Source organism: Rhodnius prolixus, unplaced genomic scaffold (assembly GCF_049639745.1).
Source record: "Rhodnius prolixus isolate KJV_2025 unplaced genomic scaffold, Rpr scaffold_9, whole genome shotgun sequence".
Lineage (NCBI taxonomy): Eukaryota > Metazoa > Arthropoda > Insecta > Hemiptera > Reduviidae > Rhodnius > Rhodnius prolixus.
The window spans coordinates 3,781,150-3,803,484 of record NW_027411604.1 but is presented as its reverse complement, the minus strand read 5'-3'; the positions used below and the strand labels follow the sequence as shown (position 1 = coordinate 3,803,484).

General features: G+C 34.9%; 1 protein-coding gene across 2 annotated transcripts in view; it reads right to left on the bottom strand.

The window, feature by feature from the left end:
- LOC141454778 (glycine receptor subunit alpha-3-like) overlaps positions 1-21,340 on the bottom strand; it is a 67,797-nt gene extending 46,457 nt beyond the window's left edge. The window contains exons 1-3 of one of the 2 annotated variants that reach the window (XM_074129369.1): positions 21,109-21,340; positions 11,600-11,689; positions 9,279-9,349 (exon numbers count right to left, since the gene is read on the bottom strand). In XM_074129369.1, the coding sequence (XP_073985470.1) occupies positions 9,279-9,349; positions 11,600-11,689; positions 21,109-21,143 (196 nt within the window). In that variant the 5' untranslated portion in view covers positions 21,144-21,340. The remainder of the gene's footprint in view (positions 1-9,278; positions 9,350-11,599; positions 11,690-21,108) is intronic. The other variant, XM_074129371.1, reaches the window with a different exon arrangement.
- Between the last annotated feature and the right edge of the window lie 995 nt (positions 21,341-22,335).

Sequence of the window (22,335 nt, the reverse complement as noted above, 5' to 3'; positions counted from 1 at the left end):
AAATTTAAACTACAGAGTGACTCGTACAAGCGATGGGTCACCTCTGTTCAACGTGTAATCTCAATGTGTAGTTGAAGATTTATTTCATTATGTAGCTGAATGTCCAGTTCTTAAAGAATTTAGAAGCCGGTGGTTTAATAAGAAAACTTAAACTAAAACTGAAACAATTAGTTACTTGAATGGGCAAAACAATAGTTTTAAGCGCCTTTATTGGTACCACTTGGAGGCGGCTTATTGCAGACAGTTTTTGATTTCTAATTACAATTATTATTATTAATATTATTGTACTTGGCTCCAATTTGTTAACTGTATAAGTTATTCAACCGATATTATTATTTATTTTGTTTCTAGATCACAGTTCTAAGTTCAGCCCAAAATCATAAAAACTTGAAATTGTAAGATAAATAAATTTGAGTCTATCTGGAACAATATATACGGTGAAGTGTAGATTATAGACTATTCATAGATTTACTTACAATCATGCTAATCACAAACCATTGTAACAATTGCCTACCTATTTATTACGACATAATTTGCATAGATATCCATAAAATATTAGGGTCATGCTGATATAATTGTACGAGTGTACTGAAAGCGGTTCAACTTGAGCGCATTAAGTAATTCATTGAAGATTGCTACAATACTCAGGTCTTTCTGTAAGTTTTTAATATTTAAAGTTATTTCTAATATTATTAATAGTTTACGATTAGTTAGCAATTATTCTTAAAACTTACTCTTAACTCTGGTACTACGGAAGTATTGCATGCATAGAGATTTTTTAACTTCCGTTCACACCGTAAGTATATGAGATTCACGCGCCCATTTATTGTGAGGTTGCTGAAAGTTAAAATTTAATAATTTAACTTAGATGCCATAATGGGACTCGTGAATTTTGGGACAAAACTAGCCCTTAGAAAATGTTAATTTGTTAGGTATATTTTTACTATGTTTTTGTTTCGAAACTGCTCCATTTTTTCTTTAACTTACCACAATTATTTGCATATTGCTGTAACTAATTATTTTGATAGATTTTTTTTTTTTGATCAGGAAAATTCTTCTAAGGCTTTTCTTTAGAATAGTATTTTACAGGAAATGAGTTGATTTAGAAAACGTGGAGTGTTTTTTGGGGATAGTGGGGGAAGGAAGGGAATAGCTGGTCCAGTTTAATCTTAAAATTAGAAGTAAGAAGTTGAGTATGTTGAATGAATATTCTCGTTACTGATATTAAATTGTTAAACCCTGAAGAACTTAAAGCAGAGTGAGGCTATAGATAGGGCAATAGGCTTAGTTTACTAAGCAGTAAAAATTTACACAATTTTTGTGTGTAAACCCACAACAAAACTGGGTTACCTTTAATGAACATTAAAAAACACAAAGAAACCCCGTGAAAGTGATATGCCAACATTTGGGACATTCTAGCGTTGTTTAATCGTCTTTTGCATACCTCACAAGAAGGTCGAAGGCTGTGATGGAGGAAGGGGGGGGGAATGAGTGAGAAAGGAGTAGTAGAAAGCCCCCCCCAGGGTTACTGCAGGACTTAAGAAGAAGGGGGGACGGCGGGACTTTGTCTGAAGAAGCACGAGACATTGCGTGATCCGACATCGTTCCAACTGACCTTTGACCCGCGAACTCAATGCCGCCGCGCCTGCTTACAATCCCCTCTCTTAAGAACTCTCCTCCTTTCATCCCTACTTTTCCCCTATTCAAGAAACATTATAATTGTAATATTATTTTGTCCCAATTCCGGAAAATATCAAAATACAAACAAATAAGTAAAAAATAATTTTCTACTACTTATAGCTTCACAAATCCATGATAGTTGTATTTATTTTATTAATATTTTTATTCTTAATATTGATCCAGAATATCTTTACTGCAACAAAGAAAGAGCTGGAAATGCCCTGGTAGTTTATGGCTTCAAGGTCTCTTATAGGTACGCAAAAGGGATATTTTCAGCCCTAGTTGTTTACGTTCACGTAAGCCAGCCATATTGTAGACAGCAAAAAAGTAGTTTAAAATCCTTACAAGCCTCCACGAAAAAAAGTAAAAGTACAGGGTTAAAATTTTCATATTTTAAATTAAAAGTAGGTAGAGTAATCGCCTATTTTTTCAGCCTGAGCTTAACGTCCAACTACCAATTAGATGGTCGTGGACGGGAGCCGGAAGCTCATACTTTGCCATAAACATTTTTCTCTAACACATAAAAAGTAGCAGACAGACGGGATCTCCTACTTACAAATCCACGCTAGTAACCTCTCTATCTTTAAACAAATTTCATTTGAGGGAAATATTTAAATTACAAAAAGAAAAAAGAGATTTAAAGATTATTTACCTTTTTGAAAAAACAGTTATTTTTTTTGTTTTGTTTTTTTTTGCAAAGGTTTTCATTCTTTAAAAAATAATTCTCCACACCGGAAGTGGACATCTTTGGAGGATGACGAGAAGATTGGTGAAATATTTTTAAAAGAGCCAGTAAGAGAGAGAGAGAGGCTGGTTTTCTCACGCCAACTGATGTTAGAAGAGGATTGGGGTAACCCATTTTTTTTCCCCCTGTATACGTAGAGAGTCTTTGGTTTTTCACTACTTCCGGCTTTAACAAAAAAACACCATCCACGCTCATCATCGTCTTGTTCTCAATAAAATAACCAAGTCCCAACCGTTGCATAGAAACGCATAAGTGCACCAATAGGCTCACATAATTTCGCTGGAACTTCACCCGATTGACGATTCAACAAAACGATTTACAAAACTGTTCGAAAGGGGTATTTCTTTCTCTTTTTTTTTTGAATAGCGTTTACATCGATTTCCTTTAAATTTCTTTTACTTGTTATTCTTTAAGATTGCAGATAATGGATTATTATGTTTTGTACCCTATGCACAGCAACTGGAAAGAGATGTGCCGACCCTTTGTAGTCCTGATTCAAGCAATTGAACGGCCTCTGAATTTTCAATTAAAATTTAACATGAAACAACTCTTATTAATTGAGATAAAACCGCATAAATTGTAATTTATAAAAGATCAATTATCTTTTTGATAATGATAAATGTATTGACGCTTATTTATTTTTCATAGAAGGTCATTGCTAGAAGCTTTACTATTAATAGCTTTATTATTTTAATCAATATTTCATTAAAGCTCACTTTAAAATTTATTCAGTTCTTTTAAAGTGCATTTAGAACATATAAATGCAAGATATTTCATTAAAGTAAAAATTAATTAAACCAAGGAAAAATTTAGCATATGATAATGTGATTAGAATTAAAATATATAGAAAATAACAAGACTGAAATTTCGTTTTAACTCCGTAATTCAAATTACAACAGTAAAAGACCAACTCTAACTTTCCCTTTTCCTTCCTTAAAGTGCGAGTGAATGTGATGATTATTCAGAATAAAGATAAATCACAAGAATAATCTGGAATAGAGTCAAAATGAAATGACTTTTTAATACTAACTATGATGATGAGTTATAACTTCTATTATTCTACCAGAATTTTTTTTTTTTTTTTTTTTTTTAAATCATTTATTTAGTTACAATCAACGCATTTTGCATTATAAGCAACAATGATAACAATAAATAACATTCACACATATCAGAGTGGAGAAGTTACCCAGCGGTAACACTCCAAAAACAATTTACTTTCTACTGACTCTCTTCATCAGAGAGGAGATCGCGAGGCCACTGTCTTTTAAGACAGTCCTAGAAGTGTTGTCTGGAAATGTTCTGGAAGATAGATGTTGTACCAGTGGATTGTGATGTGTTTGTATGTTAAGATGGAATTTTCTGTAACGTGTTTTTGCAACTTGTGTGACGAAATGAATGTTCAAGTCTGTGTGAATGGTTTGATTGGTGACGTAGAAAGGAGCGTTTACTATAGAGCGAAGAATTTTAGATTGCAAGGACTGGATCCTTTGCAGATTTGAGCGTTTGGTTGAACCCCACACAGTTCGATGCCAGAAAAATATTTATGTATGAAAAAAGGCCAGCTCAAGGTCTGTGACATCTAATACATTCTAAAAAATATGATACTAGAAGTATGAATGAAATGTTGGGTACTTGCTGATTTGTGAACATTTTGGCGTTTAATCAACCCTTATACTTAACATTTTAAACTGTTTTTGTTTTTGTTAAGGAGATTTTAAATAAGGCTTGATGTGTAGCCTTGGAGCCTTCAAGGACTTATAATGGAATTTACAACTTGGTATTTAAATAATTAATTTTGGGTATGTAACATGGAATTCATGTAATTCGTGTTAAATACTCGTATATACTTAAATTTTGATCTAAAATTAACTGAAAAAGGAGTCCATTTTTAATTTAATGAAAATTATAAGCAACTAGTTCTGGATTAAACCCCCAAAAAAAATCTGGTATGTTTTTCTTTTAACCACAATTATTGCAATGGTAAGCGCCACATTGACTTCAAATGTTTAATTTCTCCAGAATAAAAATGGATATGGTAATGGTACGTACCAATAAAGGGATCAAAATGGACAGCATCAGGTTACCTCAGTCTAACAGTAAAGACCAACAATCCTAGGGGGTCACTTGAAGTTCTAGATTTCCACGACGCCTTGGATTCTGCAAACTGCTGATGATCCATCCCAAAATAGTTACATAAGATAATAAATAAGTTTACAAACATAATTAGATTTTAGAAAAAAAAAAACATCATTTCATATTATTTGACGTAAGAATGTCAGCTAATCTAAAACGTGATTATACAGGTAGCTGCAAAGAAGAAAAAAGTTTTCAGATGTCTGCATGATATCTAATTTATTGCAGAGTATCTTTATCTTTGTCTTCTTCTGTCCTAACGTGACATATCATTTTAAATCTTTCTTGGATGGATTTATAATAATATTAAAGAGAAAAATTAAAGCCCTTAATTTTTCAAGGTAAAGGCAATTATTGAAGTTTTTTTGTGAACAGAACAAGTGAACAATTCCCCTTCAAATACAGTATTTACTCGAATATAGGTCGCCTTACATTCCGGGTCGATTTATAATCGGGTTCGACTTATATTCCAAACAAAATACGATAGGTATTTTTTTTTCGCCCCCTATACTTCTTAACTTCATTCACTTTAAGGACACAAGTTCATTGACTGGCAATGTACTTCGTACTTTGCCATATAACGGGCTAGTTTGCTATAAATCAAGTCCTCCCACTCGAAATTACCGTAGCGTGCTTCCTACAACCAAATATGTATATCACTAGGATACTCGCTGAAATATGTTTTCGATAGATTAGCCTTGAACTAATAATAATGATAATGATCTATTTTGGTAAATTATATTTCGTCAAATTTGCATTGTTTCTAATAATTACCGTTCTATTTAAATCGTGAGGCTAATTCAAGAAATTATGAAATTAAATTTAATTTTACTTAATCAAATTTGGATGCGATTAAAGTTTATCGATCTTTAACAGTTTTACAATCGAATTAATGCAATGAGAAATGGTTTCCTTTTCCCTTACTGCGCTGGCAGATCGTAACTTATCGATGCAATGAATCATAAGGATATCTGATGCTCGTAACGATTGACTGATGATAGATACGAAATGGAATTAATCTATCCGTGAAATAGTTTGGTGGTTCGTCACCAGCGGAATGAATTGTTGGGATGATGTCCAAGGCAGCATAAAAATGACGTCTTATGAGCGCCTACAAACTGAAAGGAGTTTTAAGGCCGGCATGACCAGTCTCGTACATCGTAGAGAAGAATAAGAAAATATTTGGGACTGGTCAGACATTAAGGAAGTCTTTAAGTCAGTTAAAGGTTGGAAATATTCTGCCCAATAGAAATTGGGGGGCAGTTGATCAGGGATTGTCAATCTGAAGGTTTTCTTGCCAAAAAGTTTTATCAATAGGAATAAGTTCTGGTCCACTCCTTTTAAAATGTAATAGTAAAGTAATCGCCTATTTTTTCAGGCTGGGCTTAACGTCCAACTACCATTTACTTACTAGGTGCCATGGACGGAGGCGACTTGCAAACGTACTTTACTATTTCTCATTTAACCATTAAATAAAATCCAAGGCCAAAACCGGGAATCAAACCCAGTACCACAATGCATATTAGCTTTGCGGGTCTCGCCTCTTAACCCGCTCGGCTACCGTGGCTCCTTCCTTTTATGTTCCCTTGTAAGACTATTGATAACACAATAGAGGGATGTTGCAGAGGTCAGACCTGGCACCAGGGGGAGTACAATAGATCTTGGTCGCAATGCAGAACATCTATTACCAAAGAAGTGTACAATATCTTGCAGCTTTTCCTCATTTTTCCTTTACAAATTTTCATATATTACGAATAATTTTCCTAAAAAGCTTTTTTTTCCAGAGCTTTCTTGATAAATTATCCTCTCGCGTTTTTGTTTATATTAATTTATTTATTAAGTATGAAAGTATATATAGTTTTTTTTAAAAATATGTATATATATATTTGTATACACCCATATACTGCTGCTAATAATACTTGGGTTATCTAAATTACCTTGTGTGCCTTTAAGGGAAAGGTCGGGTCTATGGCAGTAAATAGTCTAAATGTCATAGACAAAAGGCCCCCTAATAGCGTGACGTCAACCTATACAATATCTGGCAGCCGCAGTAACCATACTTCCGCAATGTTTACTGAATTAAACAAGCTTTAAATGATTCTTTTTATTTTTTTTTAATTTCCTCTTTTCGATAGTAAAAGGAAATATTTGGTGATTTGGAGCATTTTCGTTTCCTAATCAGGAAGAGTCAGTGTTTGTATGGAATGGTTAGTAGGGTAGTTTTGTATATTTGTACAGAATAAACGTTAAGCTTTACGATGTGGTTAGGTCTGCGCAGAGCTGGATTTTATACGCCTTAGTGCGCATATTTCTTGTATCCCAAACTGGTTTCGAACTTTTTATCCGAGGTAGATAAATCAGTTTATTGGAGAGTATTTGGACTTCACTATGTTTTGGTTGGCCATTTCTTGGTAAAAAGGTATGCCGCAATTTTTTAAACATTCAATTGAACAAAAACCGAGGAATACTCGTATAGCCTAGAACCGCAATACAACTTAGCTTTGCGGGTCCAACCTCTAACCGCTCGGCTACTGTGGCGACTAGCAAACATACTTTACTGCAAATTTCTCATATTAACCATTAAAGGTACAGACTAGGGGAATACAGCCTAGTACCGCAATACAATTTAGTTTTGTGGGTCTAGCCTCTAACCCCTCGGCTATCGTGGCGACTAGCAAACATACTTTACTATAAATTTCTCATATTAACCATTAAAGGTACAGACTAGGGAATACAGCCTAGTACCGCAATACAATTTAGTTTTGTGGGTCTAGCCTCTAACCCCTCGGCTATCGTGGCGACTAGCAAACATACTTTACTATAAATTTCTCATATTAACCATTAAAGGTATAGACCGGGGAATATAGCATAGTAGCGCAATACATCTTAGCTTTGCAGGTCTAGCCTCTAACCGCTCTGCTATTGTGGCGACTAGCAAACATACTTTACTATAAATTTCTCATATTAACCATTAAAGGTACAGACTAGGGAATACAGCCTAGTACCGCAATACATCTTAGCTTTGCGGGTCTAGCCTCTAACCGCTCGGCTATCGTGGCGACTAGCAAACATACTTTACTATAAATTTCTCATATTAACCATTAAAGGTACAGACTAGGGAATACAGCCTAGTACCGCAATACAATTTAGTTTTGTGGGTCTAGCCTCTAACCCCTCGGCTATCGTGGCGACTAGCAAACATACTTTACTATAAATTTCTCATATTAACCATTAAAGGTATAGACCGGGGAATATAGCATAGTAGCGCAATACATCTTAGCTTTGCAGGTCTAGCCTCTAACCGCTCTGCTACTGTGGTGACTAGCAAACATACTTTACTGCAAATTTCTCATATTAACCAGTAAAGGTATAGACCGGGGATTATAGCCTTGTACCGCAATACATCTTAGCTTTGCGGGTCCAACCTCTAACCGCTCGGCTATCGTGGCGACTAGCAAACATACTTTACTGTAAATTTCTCATATTAACCATTAAAGGTATAGACCGGGGAATATAGCCTAGTACCGCAATACATCTTAGCTTGGCGGGTCTAGCCTCTAACCGATCTGCTACCGTGGCGACTAGCAAACATACTGCAAATTTCTCATATTAACCATTAAAGGTACAGACTAGGGGAATACAGCCTAGTACCGCAATACAATTTAGTTTTGTGGGTCTAGCCTCTAACCCCTCGGCTATCGTGGCGACTAGCAAACATACTTTACTATAAATTTCTCATATTAACCATTAAAGGTGTAGATCGGGGAATATAGCCTAGTACCGCAATACATCTTAGCTTTGCAGGTCTAGCTTCTAACCGCTCTGCTACTGTGGTGACTAGCAAACATACTTTACTATAAATTTCTCATATTAACCATTAAAGGTATAGACCGGGGAATATAGCATAGTAGCGCAATACATCTTAGCTTTGCAGGTCTAGCCTCTAACCGCTCTGCTACTGTGGTGACTAGCAAACATACTTTACTGCAAATTTCTCATATTAACCAGTAAAGGTATAGACCGGGGATTATAGCCTTGTACCGCAATACATCTTAGCTTTGCGGGTCCAACCTCTAACCGCTCGGCTACCGTGGCGACTAGCAAACATACTTTACTGCAAATTTCTCACATTAACCATTAAAGATATAGACAGGGGAATATAGACTAGTACCGCAATACATCTTAGCTTTGTGGGTCTAGCCTCTAACCGCTTGGCTATCGTGGCGACTAGCAAACATACTTTACTGTAAATTTCTCATATTAACCATTAAAGGTATAGACCGGGGAATATAGCATAGTAGCGCAATACATCTTACCTTTGCAGGTCTAGCCTCTAACCGCTCGGCTACCGTGGCGCCCTCTTTTAAGATAATTTAATGACCAAAGTGATAATTCAACTGTTTTGTACGTATGTCGATAATTAATTTTACAATAAGCGGTCTCAATAAGCGTCTCAAAAATCGCCGAAGTACGAACTCTGCCCGTGCTACTATTAGACTTTTAAATTGACATCACCATTACAATTTCTAGTGCTAATTCGTAATAATTCCATTAAAATGTTTTAATTACAATATAGCAACAATTGTGAACCAATATTTTTAAATGTATTTGAACTGTTTTTAAATATTTCTAGTTTTTTTTAATTTTTTTAGCTACAAATAATCGTAATAATAATTTTTAGAAATAATTAACTTTTTACAAATCAAGAATATCAACTTACCGGGTGGAATATTCTTGTTGTAATCTGGCCCAAGTGAGAACAGTTCCTTGGAAGATGCCGCGTACAGAATACTAACAAGAGATAAACCACTATGAGGACAATTTGGGTAACGTTTTGGTATCCATATTTTGGGAAGGAATTAGTGCATTGAGTCATCATCACGTTTAAGGGTTTAAAAAAAAATGAATGAACTTTAAAGGTCAAAGATGTGCACACTTTTCTTTTTTTATACGCCATTCATTAAAAAGATATTTTTTTTTTTTAATACAAGGCAATTATTACTTATTTCATTAAATCATTTTATGAATTGTCCCATTAATTAAAGTGTGTACCCCTTTTTTTAAGGAAACAAATGCAAGCTTAAATTTTAAAAATCTATCAAATCATTAAATTAACCCAATGCTAGCTACGTATACAGGTACTTTTCATTCAAAAATTTTGGTTTTAAGACATTGATTAATAGTTTTGAAGATTTCTCATTTATTGAGTCCTTGATTGGTCACATAAAGAGCGTCATTTCTGAGGACTCAAATGCTTCAATCGGTACCTTAGCACACAACCGTTTCTAAGGATAGATAATAAAAGAAAACAGAATTTTCTCTATCTATAATCGATTGCATTTTACTGAGAGCATCAGAAATGTGGTTAGATTGTAGAGAAGTTGAAGAGTTTGGGAATGGATTTCTAGACGAGGTATCTCTAGAAAGTGAATTTAGAAAGGTAATATAGAAGTGATGGAATTTAAGTACTAAACATTATTGGACATGCGGTATGAGAAGACGTTGGATTTGTAACGGACATCAGAGAACTAACTGGGTAAACAAGTGAAGAAAACCAGAAAGCAGAAGCAGAAGAAGGTCCACCATAAGAAATGAAAGGTTGTTGATAAGTGTAGAGATAACAGGAGAAGAGCAATACCTGAATGGTAACCCAAGAAGAAAATAGTCACTAATTGTCTACATAACACTTTTCACGCTGGACCAAAAGATGATACGCTAAGAGAGAGAGCACTGTTCGCCGAATAGTACACACTGAAAACTCTCCAGATGCTGCCACTTTTCCATACCAGGACCTCCGAATGCTTTTGTTGACATCATTACTCTTTGCATTTGAAGTAAGCTCGTCCTGTTCAAAGTTTAAGACCGCCTAACAACATCCGCTACCTACTCAAATAGGTTCTACGTTTATTGTGTTGAGTGATTAGGATGCCAGTATAAGTGTTGTTCGTGTTGTTAACTGGGGATACGCGCTGGGACACCAAGATCCCTGAAGAAGTGGCTAGACACCCCCTACGGGGGAACCTCTTCACTTTAATAAGAGCTATCCATTTCTTTATTTTCATAGGGTCTTTATGAAATCCAAGCTACTCTGTCGTCTACAATTGCTCTAATAAATAATTCGACAAATTGCCTTCATGATTGGCATTAAAGTCTATCATCAACCATCCTTGCTCCATCCAAACAAGCTTTCAGCATTGCTCTTCGCTGCTGCTTTTCCGACTGTCCAAAAATCATTCTCCATATCAACTAAATCACGACCTAATTCGAGACATTCATATGCCTGAACCACAGATGTCCTGGACAATCAAAGCTCTTGGCCACCGGATCACTCACTTTCAGGACCCAACTATATCTCGCCTAGAACCGCTGGCAGCTACACATAAAATTCAGTCTTCTAACAGAATTTTAGTCTCCAGATAACCCCAGTTGGACACCCGATGCATACGCATTTATTTTCAACCCAATAAATCGCAGAACGTTTATTAACTCTTTTTTTTTCACTTTATTAATACATTTACAACTACAACAAATGTTGCATCAAGGAAATTTGATGAAACTGGTTAAGTTCTCATGTAAGAGCAACCACCCATTGGTGGAACTCTTTCTCAGTGGATATTACACTCACATCCAGTAGGTCCCTAGACCACCTCCGCTTCAAGCGACGAGGAGGATTGTCTGGAAGGTGAGGAGAGAAGAGCTGTTGTACAAGAGGATTAGGATGGAGAGATCTAGGAGGCTGTGAAAGTTGCGGTAGCGAGACTTTATTAGATCGGTGACAAAAGGGTTTTTATTAACTTATTTTATTTTTCAAGTGCTAGCATTGAATTATTTAATAATTAAGTTAAATATTTAATCAAGCTAGTTAAAAATTAATAAAAATCATGCTTAATTTGTACTTTAATTTACTAAAAAACAAAATTTATTATAATTAATTTTATTAATGCTATTAAAAATTTATTAATTTTATTACAAAATTATTTTATTTTTTTTTTACTATATTTTCAATTTTTTTTGGTTAAAAAAAGGTAGAATCTGACTAACCTGGATTCAGACATGCCTGTAGCGAAGTGCATATAGATATAAATAATTGAGATATAATGCACAAACAACACGTTGTTGCACTTCCGAGTCCTGATAACAAAAAAGAGTGAAAACCCCAAATTTGAAAAGAAAAAAATTAAACAAATGCATAATTATGCTCAAAAAAAAAAAACTAGTTTTTTTGGGGATTTTTTTGGGGGAGGGGGGCGGAGGTAATGTTAATGTTTTATTGTGTAACTTTATTTAATTAATAATTTTTAGTTTTTAAATAATTGCATTTAATTAGAAAAATTAATTAATTAATTTTTTTTTTGCGTTCATAGAATTGTTATCAAACTATTTTGGGTAGATATGTTGCTAAGACCAATATTAATTGGGGCCTTAATTATAGTTTTGTTAATTATTTATTATCTACTTCTACGTCAAGACTCGTGAGCATTAATTATTATTATTAAAAATAAAGTGCAAATTTTTTGGTAAGAAAAAGCCAGCAGAAATACTCATAAGAATTAGTTTTTCGCGGTTTCGAAACTGTAGTGGTATTAAAATAGCTTAAGTCCTCTTACCTGACTAAGAGGAAGTTATACGGAGCTTGTCGAAATTTTTAAATTGAGCTATAACAGGAAATACAAGTTTTTCTGATACTATGCTATTTGTTTCTGGAATTGAATATACGAGTACACTTTATTTCTTTTTATTCTAGGGTGGGATACCCCATAGGTACTCTAAGTTCTGTAAAAGTAGTATCTAGTTTCAATACCCCCATCTGAACGATTTTAAAACGTTTTTTAACTTAAGATTCCTTAATTTTTTTTTTTCAAATATCAAAAAAAAAAAAAAATAACAGACTTTCATGAAAATTATTGCTAAAAACGCTTAAAAAAAGTGGAAGAGCTAAGTTAATGGACAGCTACTTAACACTTAAGTTATCCCCAAATTGCTTGGTAAAATTCCCAAATTTATTTTGGGAGAATTTACCAAGTACCCATAGATCAAATTATTTATAGCTTTGTTTTAAAGTACAGTGGGGGATTTTATTTTATTTGTATTTTTAATGACGTAATATCAGTTCAGAGTTTTGGAAATTTAATAATAAATAAATGAATAATCAATTTTTATGAGTATTTTGATTGTAAATTAAAAATTGTGAATACTGTGATTTATTTTCTATTTGTATTATTTATATTTAAATTTATTTTTTGAGTTAGCCAATCATTTTTACTCAAATAATGAAAATATAAATTATATTTACATATAATTTATATCACGAGGCTTTATTATTATTATTTTTAATCATGCTTGATTTAAAACAAAAAACATATGTGAGTAAATTTTGTCATGCTAAAAAAATAAATAAATGCTATAAAACGAAAAACGTTCATGCAATTTCTAATTTCTTAGAAAATTTATCTTACTAAATAGTACGAGGGAAGTACAGCTAGTACGTCAAAATTTTCCTGATTGGAAATACGCCTTCAGTTCCCTGAGTTTGAAAAAAAAAAAAAAAAAAGAAGAAGTGATTTTTAGAAAAATTGAGTGTGTGTACATGTGTGAGTGTATGTGTTTTGACGTGAATACGTCTTTAAATTTGCTATCATATGGGAGGCAATCCAAAAAACCTAATGATAACAAAATCGGGGGATACAGTTTGGCATTATAGTTTCGAATCTATCGTCTACATCCAAAATTAAATTAGGCCACTGGATAGCTAAAGGATCAAAGAATTCATTACGACGCATCGCGTCGAAATTATACAAGTGTTTGATGAAATCGCTTCTACATCGACAGCGGACTATTTTGGGTCTGCCTTCGGATTTTATGACTCCCAAATATAACTTCGACAAGCCGTTCAAAGTCTGTATTGGAGACCGGGAGGCTTGGAGACGTGGACCCCCCAGTGGTGGGAGATTCAATGTGGTACACTGATGGCTCCAAGATGGAGGAGGGTGTGGGAGCGGGAGTGTACGGGGTGAAGCCGAAATGTAGCTTTTCGGTTAGCCTAGGGAAACTAGCTACAGTTTTTCAGGCTGAGCTAGCTGCAATTAGGTTCTGTGCTACCGAGATTGAAGGGCGAGGAATTATTAATTCTAAGGTCGTAATTTTCTCGGATAGTCAGGCTGCTCTACGGGCAATTAGTTCCTATCAGGTTAACTCAAAACTGGTTTGGGACTGTCTGGGTGCCCTGAAGGAAATCAGTGACCAAAATAAGGTCTTTCTGGTTTGGGTACCTGGTCATTCAGGACATAAGGTTAACGAAGCGGCAGATTTATTGGCCCGGGAAGGCTCTGCGAGATACTTCGTTGGCCCGGAGCCCTGTTTTGGGGTTCCGAAGTGTGTTAAGACTGCGACCATTAATCTATGGGTGCAGAGTAGGTCTCAGGAGTGGTGGCTTGCCACCACTGGGCAGAGACAGGCGAAGGAGTTTATTAAAGGCTATTCGCCGAGGCTGACTGCAGAATTAATCCGTCAAGGCCGTGGGGCTATCAGGATGATTGTAGGCCTATTAACTGGCCACTGCAGACTCAGAAAACACATGCATCGCATGGGCCTGGCAGATGATAGCCTCTGTAGGTTCTGTCAGGAAGAGGAGGAAACGGCACTACATGTGTTGTGTCAGTGTGAGGGGCTCGTGTGGCTAAGGATGTTACTTCTCGGGGAGGAAAAACCAAGGCCTGTGAGCTTTACCCAAGAGTCGCTCTCCAGCATTAAGAGTCTAATTAAAAGGACAGGTCTGGAGGGTGAGCTTTAAAGTTAGGGGAGCCACAATAGACCCAAAGGGGTCGCAGTGGCGTAGGCCCTGAGGCCGCCCTAGTCTAATCTAATCTAATCTACATCGACAGCGGACTGTATAGGCATAGATTGTGTTCAATCGTCGATTATGAAGACACATTGGGCAGCAGCTAGTGCACGTTTCACTAAGATGTTTGTCAACAATCCATTCGGATATACGTAAGTGTGATGTGTGCGATCGTCTATGGTTTCTGCGCTCATTGAAGCTAACAAAAGAAAAACACAGAATTGTAAGAAAAACACAGGATTTCATCCAAAATATATAAATAAAAATATTTTATATAAAAAATATAACCCGTTACGTAAACGTATTCACGTACAACACACGGCCGGGTCCATGACACAGCCACTGTTTTTTTTTTTTTTTTAAACGAAATATCTCAAAAATGAATGATAACAGAAGAGGACACGATTGGTTAAAATTCGTCGACCGCAAGTATCATTTTACTGAGTGTTCAGTTATTTTTTATTTTTTGGAATTTTTCTCAAAAATGGCTTGTACGATTTCCTTTACACTTGGTACAGTAATCGTACATACATAGATCTATAATATATAGAAGATTTTTCCGATTGTGAGCACTTCCGGTGGGAAAGGAGTCGTTAAGCTTTCCTTTAAAGTGCAATTACTGCAATTATTGCACTGGCTTAACACTTATAATAACATTAATAAGAATACAATTTCCAAGACTGACTTTCCAAATTTATGGAAAATCACTAGAAATAATTTCACCGGAAATTTGATTATAGGTACTCCTGTGGCAGGAAGTGGGTAGTTTCTTTCTAAACTTATAAAGATTAATTTTGTCTCAAATATTTTGAGTTTGAAAGAAAAATTGTGAGTTTAGTACCCTGGGAAAAACAGTAAGGGAAAGTTGAGTGAGTTTTTCACTCAGTAGTTTTTCTATTTTTAATTATTGAATCAAAAAGCACTTAAATTAGAAATAATAATTTATAGTAATAAAATCTTTATTGGCTCTATTTGAAATTATTCTGCACTTTTTCTTTGGCGATGTGTTTTCTCAGCTTCAATAAAATCTTTTACTACTTAAGACAGTACTAGCTTGTAAATTCTGGAATAAAATTTTATGTCAAATCGTAAATTTGTTTTTCTTTTTCTTTTTTCTTTTGTAATTTCTTTTCCTATTATCCCTGTTTTTCTCTCGGTGATTGGTTGCGATTAAATTGAAGAGTAGATTAAAATGTTAATGTGGATTTCTCTAAGTATTATTTTAATTAATTAATTTTTGGAAAAACTTAATGAAAAGTTAAAAGCTTAAATTTAAGTTTAGTAAAGTTTGTTTGGGAGAAAAAATCCATCCAAAATTTGGACTTAGAACGGTCTAGAACTGAGCATCTTCCTTAATCTTCTTTCTGACAAAAAAAAAACTGTACAAAGGTAGACGGACCAAGTGACGGACAAGTTTCGATGCTGCGATACTTGGTGTACGGATGATCTCTGGAAGAGGGGGAAGATTTGCGACAGAGGAGAAGGGACATAGTGAGGACTTACGGAAGGAGGTCAAGTTCCTGCACGATCTTTATTTACTAGGATGACCAACCGGATATCTGAGATCCCCCATCCATGCAAACAAATCGTGCAATACCCTAAAAATCTTACATCACCACCTACCAAGATCTTTAGTCCTAATCTCAAACCAGCCATTCATGGAGATAATTATTTTCAGCACCCACCACCCACCCCCACCAGGGCTGCCAAGAAGGTCAGGACAGGAAGGTCACCACGTTGCTTGAACTAGCAACATCTTCTTAAATAACAATATTATCTTTCTGCAAAAGATCGAACCGGAAGTCTGTGAGATATTCGTAAAAGATAAAGAAACTACTCATAAATTTGTACACACGTTTTTTCCCCCACTTCCGATAACCAATTCACTCTTCTCCTTCTTACCATTCCTAACACTTCTTTGACGTCATTTTGCTTCTCACTTATTAACCCTCATTTTAATCCCTTTCTCCATTTATTTGAACGTTTTTTCATTCATCAAAACTCTTCATCAGCTAAAAATAAATTATCTGCTAATCAATAATGTATATTTATAATTATGTTTTCTCAACGTTACGCTGCTGTTTCGTGCGCTTTTTTGACGATCAACCCTTATACAATACTTTAATTTGAAGATCACTAATATCCAATCACTGAAAGCTCTACTTTAAAACAAAAGAACAGTAAAGAATCTTTCGGTTGTTCATTGATATAATATATATTTATTACAATTTTTTCTTTCAGGTTATTTTGGTTCATTGTTTGTAGCGTTTTGTATTGACAAACCAGATCGACTGCTGATAGCACGCTTGTTTAACGATTAAAAACTACAATATTAGCTACGCTGTGGTTTAGTTGATGTGATTGTTTATGGCCGTAGATTGCAGTTATTAGCGTTAATCAAAAAAAGAAACATAATTACGAGTTTTACGGGGGGGCGTGGTTCTGTTTACTGGACTCGGAAGTAAATTCTAGACATCATCATCATCATCATCATAATCATTCCCCCAGTTTACCGCCTAAGCAGTGTTGGGAGTTTTTTTTGTAGAGTGCGGTCCAACTTTGTCTGTCCCCCGCCAGCTCCTTTCTCTTCTGCCAATCTATTCCTCTCCTCTGACAGGCCTCTCTAACACCTTCCTCCCATTTCCATCTGGGTCTACCTCTCTCTCTCTTTTCCCTTCCACCTGTGTGCCGTATGCAATCTTTGCTATTCGGCTAGGATCCATGCGTAGCAGGTGTCCTAGCCATCTTAACCTGTTTTCTTCTAAAATTCTAGACATATAAAATGTTATAATTATTCATCAGATTTAAATTCTCAAGTTTATATCGTGAATCTATCGTTCTACCCAAGAACCTCAAAGCGCTTTCATGTTGTTTGCAGACTAAAGCCATGAAGCTGTTGTGACCAACATGGAGGCCGATTGGGTAATGTTGTTCTAGTTAGTATCGCTCAGGTCTCCCATATAATCGCCACAACAAAGCATTCCCCCCCCCACTACTCTAAGATTTATTTTCTTTATTTTTGTAAAAAAATAAAATAAAATAAAGAAAAAAAATAATAAGAACACGACCCTCCCTGTCGGGCTCCGTGAGTACTAAGCTCAAGGACACTATATACTTTACACGCTATCGCCACTTAAGACTTGACTTTTAAAAAGGAAAATTCAAACATATTTATCCCCCCCCCCTTGGTGTTATATTGTATACTTCTTTTTTTTTCAGCTTGGCATTTCTAAATTTCTGTACCAAAAACATTTGCGTATCTTCCGTTGTTATTACTATCTTCTGACTTCTTTGCACATCCTTGCTCTTCATTAATAAAACAAAATAAAAGTTGAAATATGTAGTAATTTTCTCTCTATTAAAACAATCCGAATTAAAATTAGTTTACACGCGAAGGTCTCCTTTGTGTTTTTACCATTTTCTTCTGGTAGTAAAGGTTTCAGTCTTAATTTTTAAAGGTTACTCATTTCATTTTTAACCTAAAAATATTGATTATAAACATTTTCATAAATCAAAAATATATACTCACAAATTTTATATAGTGTAAGTAATTGTTTAACTCAAATTTAAGATATATATTATACAATCTATTCGAAGGCAGAGTTAATCTAGGCTATGAAGGTCATGTGTAAGAAGTTTACACACTTTTGTGTGTGTAAAAGATAGTTTATGAAATGTATGGTCGTTTGAGACAAATCAATGATCAGTTACAGTAGCCAAGAGTTTAAACTGAAAATGATAAATTGGAAATGTAGTTTAAGCTGGATATTACCTTTTATTTTATCCGACTTAGCGTGCTTTTTTTAATTGTATCCCTAACCCCAGTTTTGGATCTTCCTCCATTATCAGAGGTAGAGATTTCGGTTTAGCTTATGTTTTCCTTCTCGCACTACAGTAAACAAAGAATGTAGTGCCAGACGGAAAAGTGAAGTGGAAGTCTCAACAGCAAACTGATTAATCTACCCCCCACCCAGAAGTTGCCAGGAAATCCCAAACCGGTCAGGGGTACTATAGTAACTCAGTGATAGTGGACTAGATTGTCTAAAATATGGTCAAAGTTGTGAGACAATTACTACCTATTTGAGTAAGATAGTTCTCTAAAGACGGTCTGTTCTTGTGGGTTCGAATCTTGCAAAGATAACTGAAATTTCACTGTAACATATCATTCTCTACACAATAAACTGAAGCTGGACTTAGAATAAGTTCGAAACTATATTCAGAACAAAAGAAATTTTTAAATAAATCATTTGTGAAGGTGTTTTTTTGAATGTGCATCACCAACATCAACACGGTCTTACATACCTTGAATTTTCAAGGTTTGTTATTATTAAAAATTGGGCCCAAAAATACTCAAGGAAATATTAAACTCAAAGTTTTTCTGATGATATGTTCCCGGTGAGGTGGGCTCCAGAAGGGAATACTGTGGACCAAAGCAAGAAATCTTGCCATATTGAGGTGATAAACCAATGTTCAGGCTGAAATTGATCTTACTGCAAGGAGAGAGAGCCCACAAGATGGCCGCAGGCTAAAGGGGGAAAGTTTGACATAGCCACGTTTCAATGGTTATGCGGCATCGTTTCAAGAATTGTTTTCTACATGGAACCACATGTCAAACTACTCCGCAGATTAGCCTGGGGGGGATGTAGAGTGGCCACAGCTCTGTTGTAAGACACTCGAGGTCCAGAGGATGCTGTACAAGCACACACAGAGTTGTATATAAGTGATTCTTATTTAAATAATATTAATCATTGTAAAAATTGAATCAAACTTTAAAGAATTATTAGAGTTTACTAGCCATTAAAATTTTATTCGGTTGAAGTGTCTCTAAAACCTATCCTGGAAGTGGAAAGAGAAAACAGGTTATTCTTTAAGAAGGTTAGATTCAGGAATTTTGAAAAAAAATTCAATTAAATTTTGTGATTTTAAATTAGAATTAATTAATTAATAAAGAAGGTAAAATGCGAGTTTCAATTTTGTTGAATTGGTTTTAGTTAAAAGAAAACCCGCAACACAGCGATGTATTGCATTTTAGCATAACGTACAGTGCCTTGTTTTGTGTTTGTTTCTAGAATTTGCAACCTGCAACGTAGGAATGTATTGCATTTTAGCATAACGTACACTGCCTAGATTTGCTTTTAATTTTTAAAATATTTTAAAAACACAATTTTGATTTTTCTAAAAAATAATTAATTCATTTAATCCATAAAAAATTATTAATAATATAAATGATGAAAATTGTTCTTTTTAATTATTGTAATTACAAGAGCTTTTATTTCTGTAAACTAGGCTACGGATAAAAAAGGAAAACAAAATATATTAATTTCCATATTATCAAAGTGAACCAGCTGACAAGATTTTGCTTTAATTTATTTTGCATAAAATTATCTAATCTACGTAAAAGAAAAAATTAAATGTTTTATTTTAAAATTCCCAGTTTATTTTAGAAACTATAATTAAATTTTTTTTTTTTGCTTTAATTAACGATTTAAATTCTAAATGCTTTATTTTGCATTTCATTATCAATTTGATTAGAAGTATTTTGTTTTTTACACGTAGTAAGTGGTCCCCTAAGTCCTCTCCGCCCAAATTTATTTAAAATTTGTCTCCAAAATTACAAAATTATTAACAATTAATTACAAAAAAAAAAAAAAAAAACTGCAATTACAAAAATGGAATTAACACTGGAAAATGGGGACCATTTATCGTGAGATCCGGTAGATCGAATGCCTTCAACTCCTATAATTTTTTGTATGCCCACGAGGGAACGAATTAGCTATTAATGGTTAGCGTATTGGATCCCGCAAAGCGGAAATCCCTGCTTCGAATCCAGCAGCTGGTCAATTGTTTTTTTTTTCTCATTTGTGCAGCTTCTTATAAGCTTACTTATAAGTGAGATGGACTTTTGTTCATTTGACGCGTTGAGAACACTAGACCGGAAACTGGCAGTGCGCTGAAAAAAAAAAAAAAAAGCTCCGAGCGCGTTAAACCAAAAAAAAATATATCGGAAAAATCTAGAGCTACATGATGAATCTAGCTCATCTAGTGAATAATTATTATTATTAACTCTTGACAATGATTGATGAAAAATAAACTCGTGCCCTTCAATTTAAAAATTGATTCATCTTTATTTAAATAAAAAAATTTATTTGCACGATTTTCACATAAAATTTAAGATTTAGCGCGAATTTTTTTTCCTGTTAAAACATGTTTTAAGATTTTCATTGAAATTAGTAATGAATCCAATACAAATTTTCCATCAAATAAATGATTACCAAAACAAAATAAAATGAAATCTCCAATTTATGAAGGATCTGCCCGTTTTTCTAAGTCTCACAATTTTGACAAAACAAATACTTTGTTTTCAATTTTGTTAATATAAAGAGATTTTTTGGGTGCATCGTATTAATTAATTTTATAAAATATGTTAGGCCAAAGAATGTGCATAAAAAGCTAGCGTGTTTGCCAAAATGCACAAAAAAGTGCAGTGCTCAACAGTTATTTTTGGGTATATCATATTGTTTTTTTCATTTTAAAATAATTTTGTGTATATATATATATATATATATCTTCATTATTATTATATTTTGGTGCATCAAAGCAGATGAGTGCGTATATTTAGTTGCAATTTGTTTATATTTGGCAGAAAAAAAAATTTTAAATTTTAGTGTTAAATTTTTGTCTGTTTTGTTTTGTTTTTTCTTTGAGGGACTACCTGATGAGGCTTAGCGTAAGAGGGGAGGACCTCATATCCTCGATAGCTGCTTTCACTACAACACTGAGGCTTAAAGCCTCGAACCTTTCCTGTTTCCCCTCCCGTCGAAAACCCCTCCGCGTCTTCAACTCTAAATACTACAGCTTTTACTGGTGTGAGCGCGCCAACTTCGCAATGGTAACCCCAATCCGTCCACCACTGTCGTTTCCCCCCCATTGCTTGGACGCGCATGCGCTAAACCACCACCTGATCCTCCCTTATTCTGAACCTTTAGGTATTTTTCCCCCCCCCTTTTTTTTATTTTGTATTTCCATATCTAATTCTCTCCACTCTAACTGGCCCATAGCCGTTTAGATCGTTTCCTTGCTACCCCTTACCGGCTAAAGGGTAATCCTGCTCCGGGGGTTCTAGATTTGAATAACGTTTTTTTTCACTATGAGAGTACTCTCACTATAAAATTTCACCAGATCTCTCTCTTTTCGCATTCATTCCCAGCTTCTATATATACCTGTAAATGGTGTAGAAATGAACTTGTACAAGAAATCAGAATGAGAACTTTTTCTAATCTTCTTGAAGTCAATAATAAATTTCGAAATTTTGAAGAAAAAATTAAGAGTTATTTGAATATTTTAATTTTAAGGATAAATTTATTCTCCACACTATCCTTAACGGCTCCCTTATTACGTTTAAAAATCTAACCATTCACACAGACTCTCTCCTCACCTCTGGTTCTGCGGTCCTCGAAGGACCTTGACCCTCCTCTGTCACCTTTCCCCACTCCTCTTTCTCGCCAAAGCAGTTCCTCCTCCATGTCCTTACTCCCATTCATCTAATATCCTCTTCCACATTATCCAGCCACCTAATCCTCGGTCTTCCTCTTTTTTTTGTCCCCCCTCCCCTGGGTGTCCATTCATTATCTTCCTGGGAAATCGGAAATCTTCCATCCTCACTAAATGCCCTAGCCATCTCAATCTTCCCCTCTTAACCGCTCCTACTAGTTCCTGCTCCTGGTACAGCTCCTCTTATTTAACCATTCACACAGACTTGGTAATTCCGTTTGTAGGTCCAAGGTAACTCGCCTAAAAAAAACTTTCATCAAACCTTACAGTCTCATTCCAATCCTCTTGTCGTACTACACGTATTGTGTCTCAGTGTGAGGGGCTTGTCTGGCTAAGGGTTACTTCTCCAGGAGAAAAAAAACCAAGGCCTGAGGAGTTTTACCCAGGA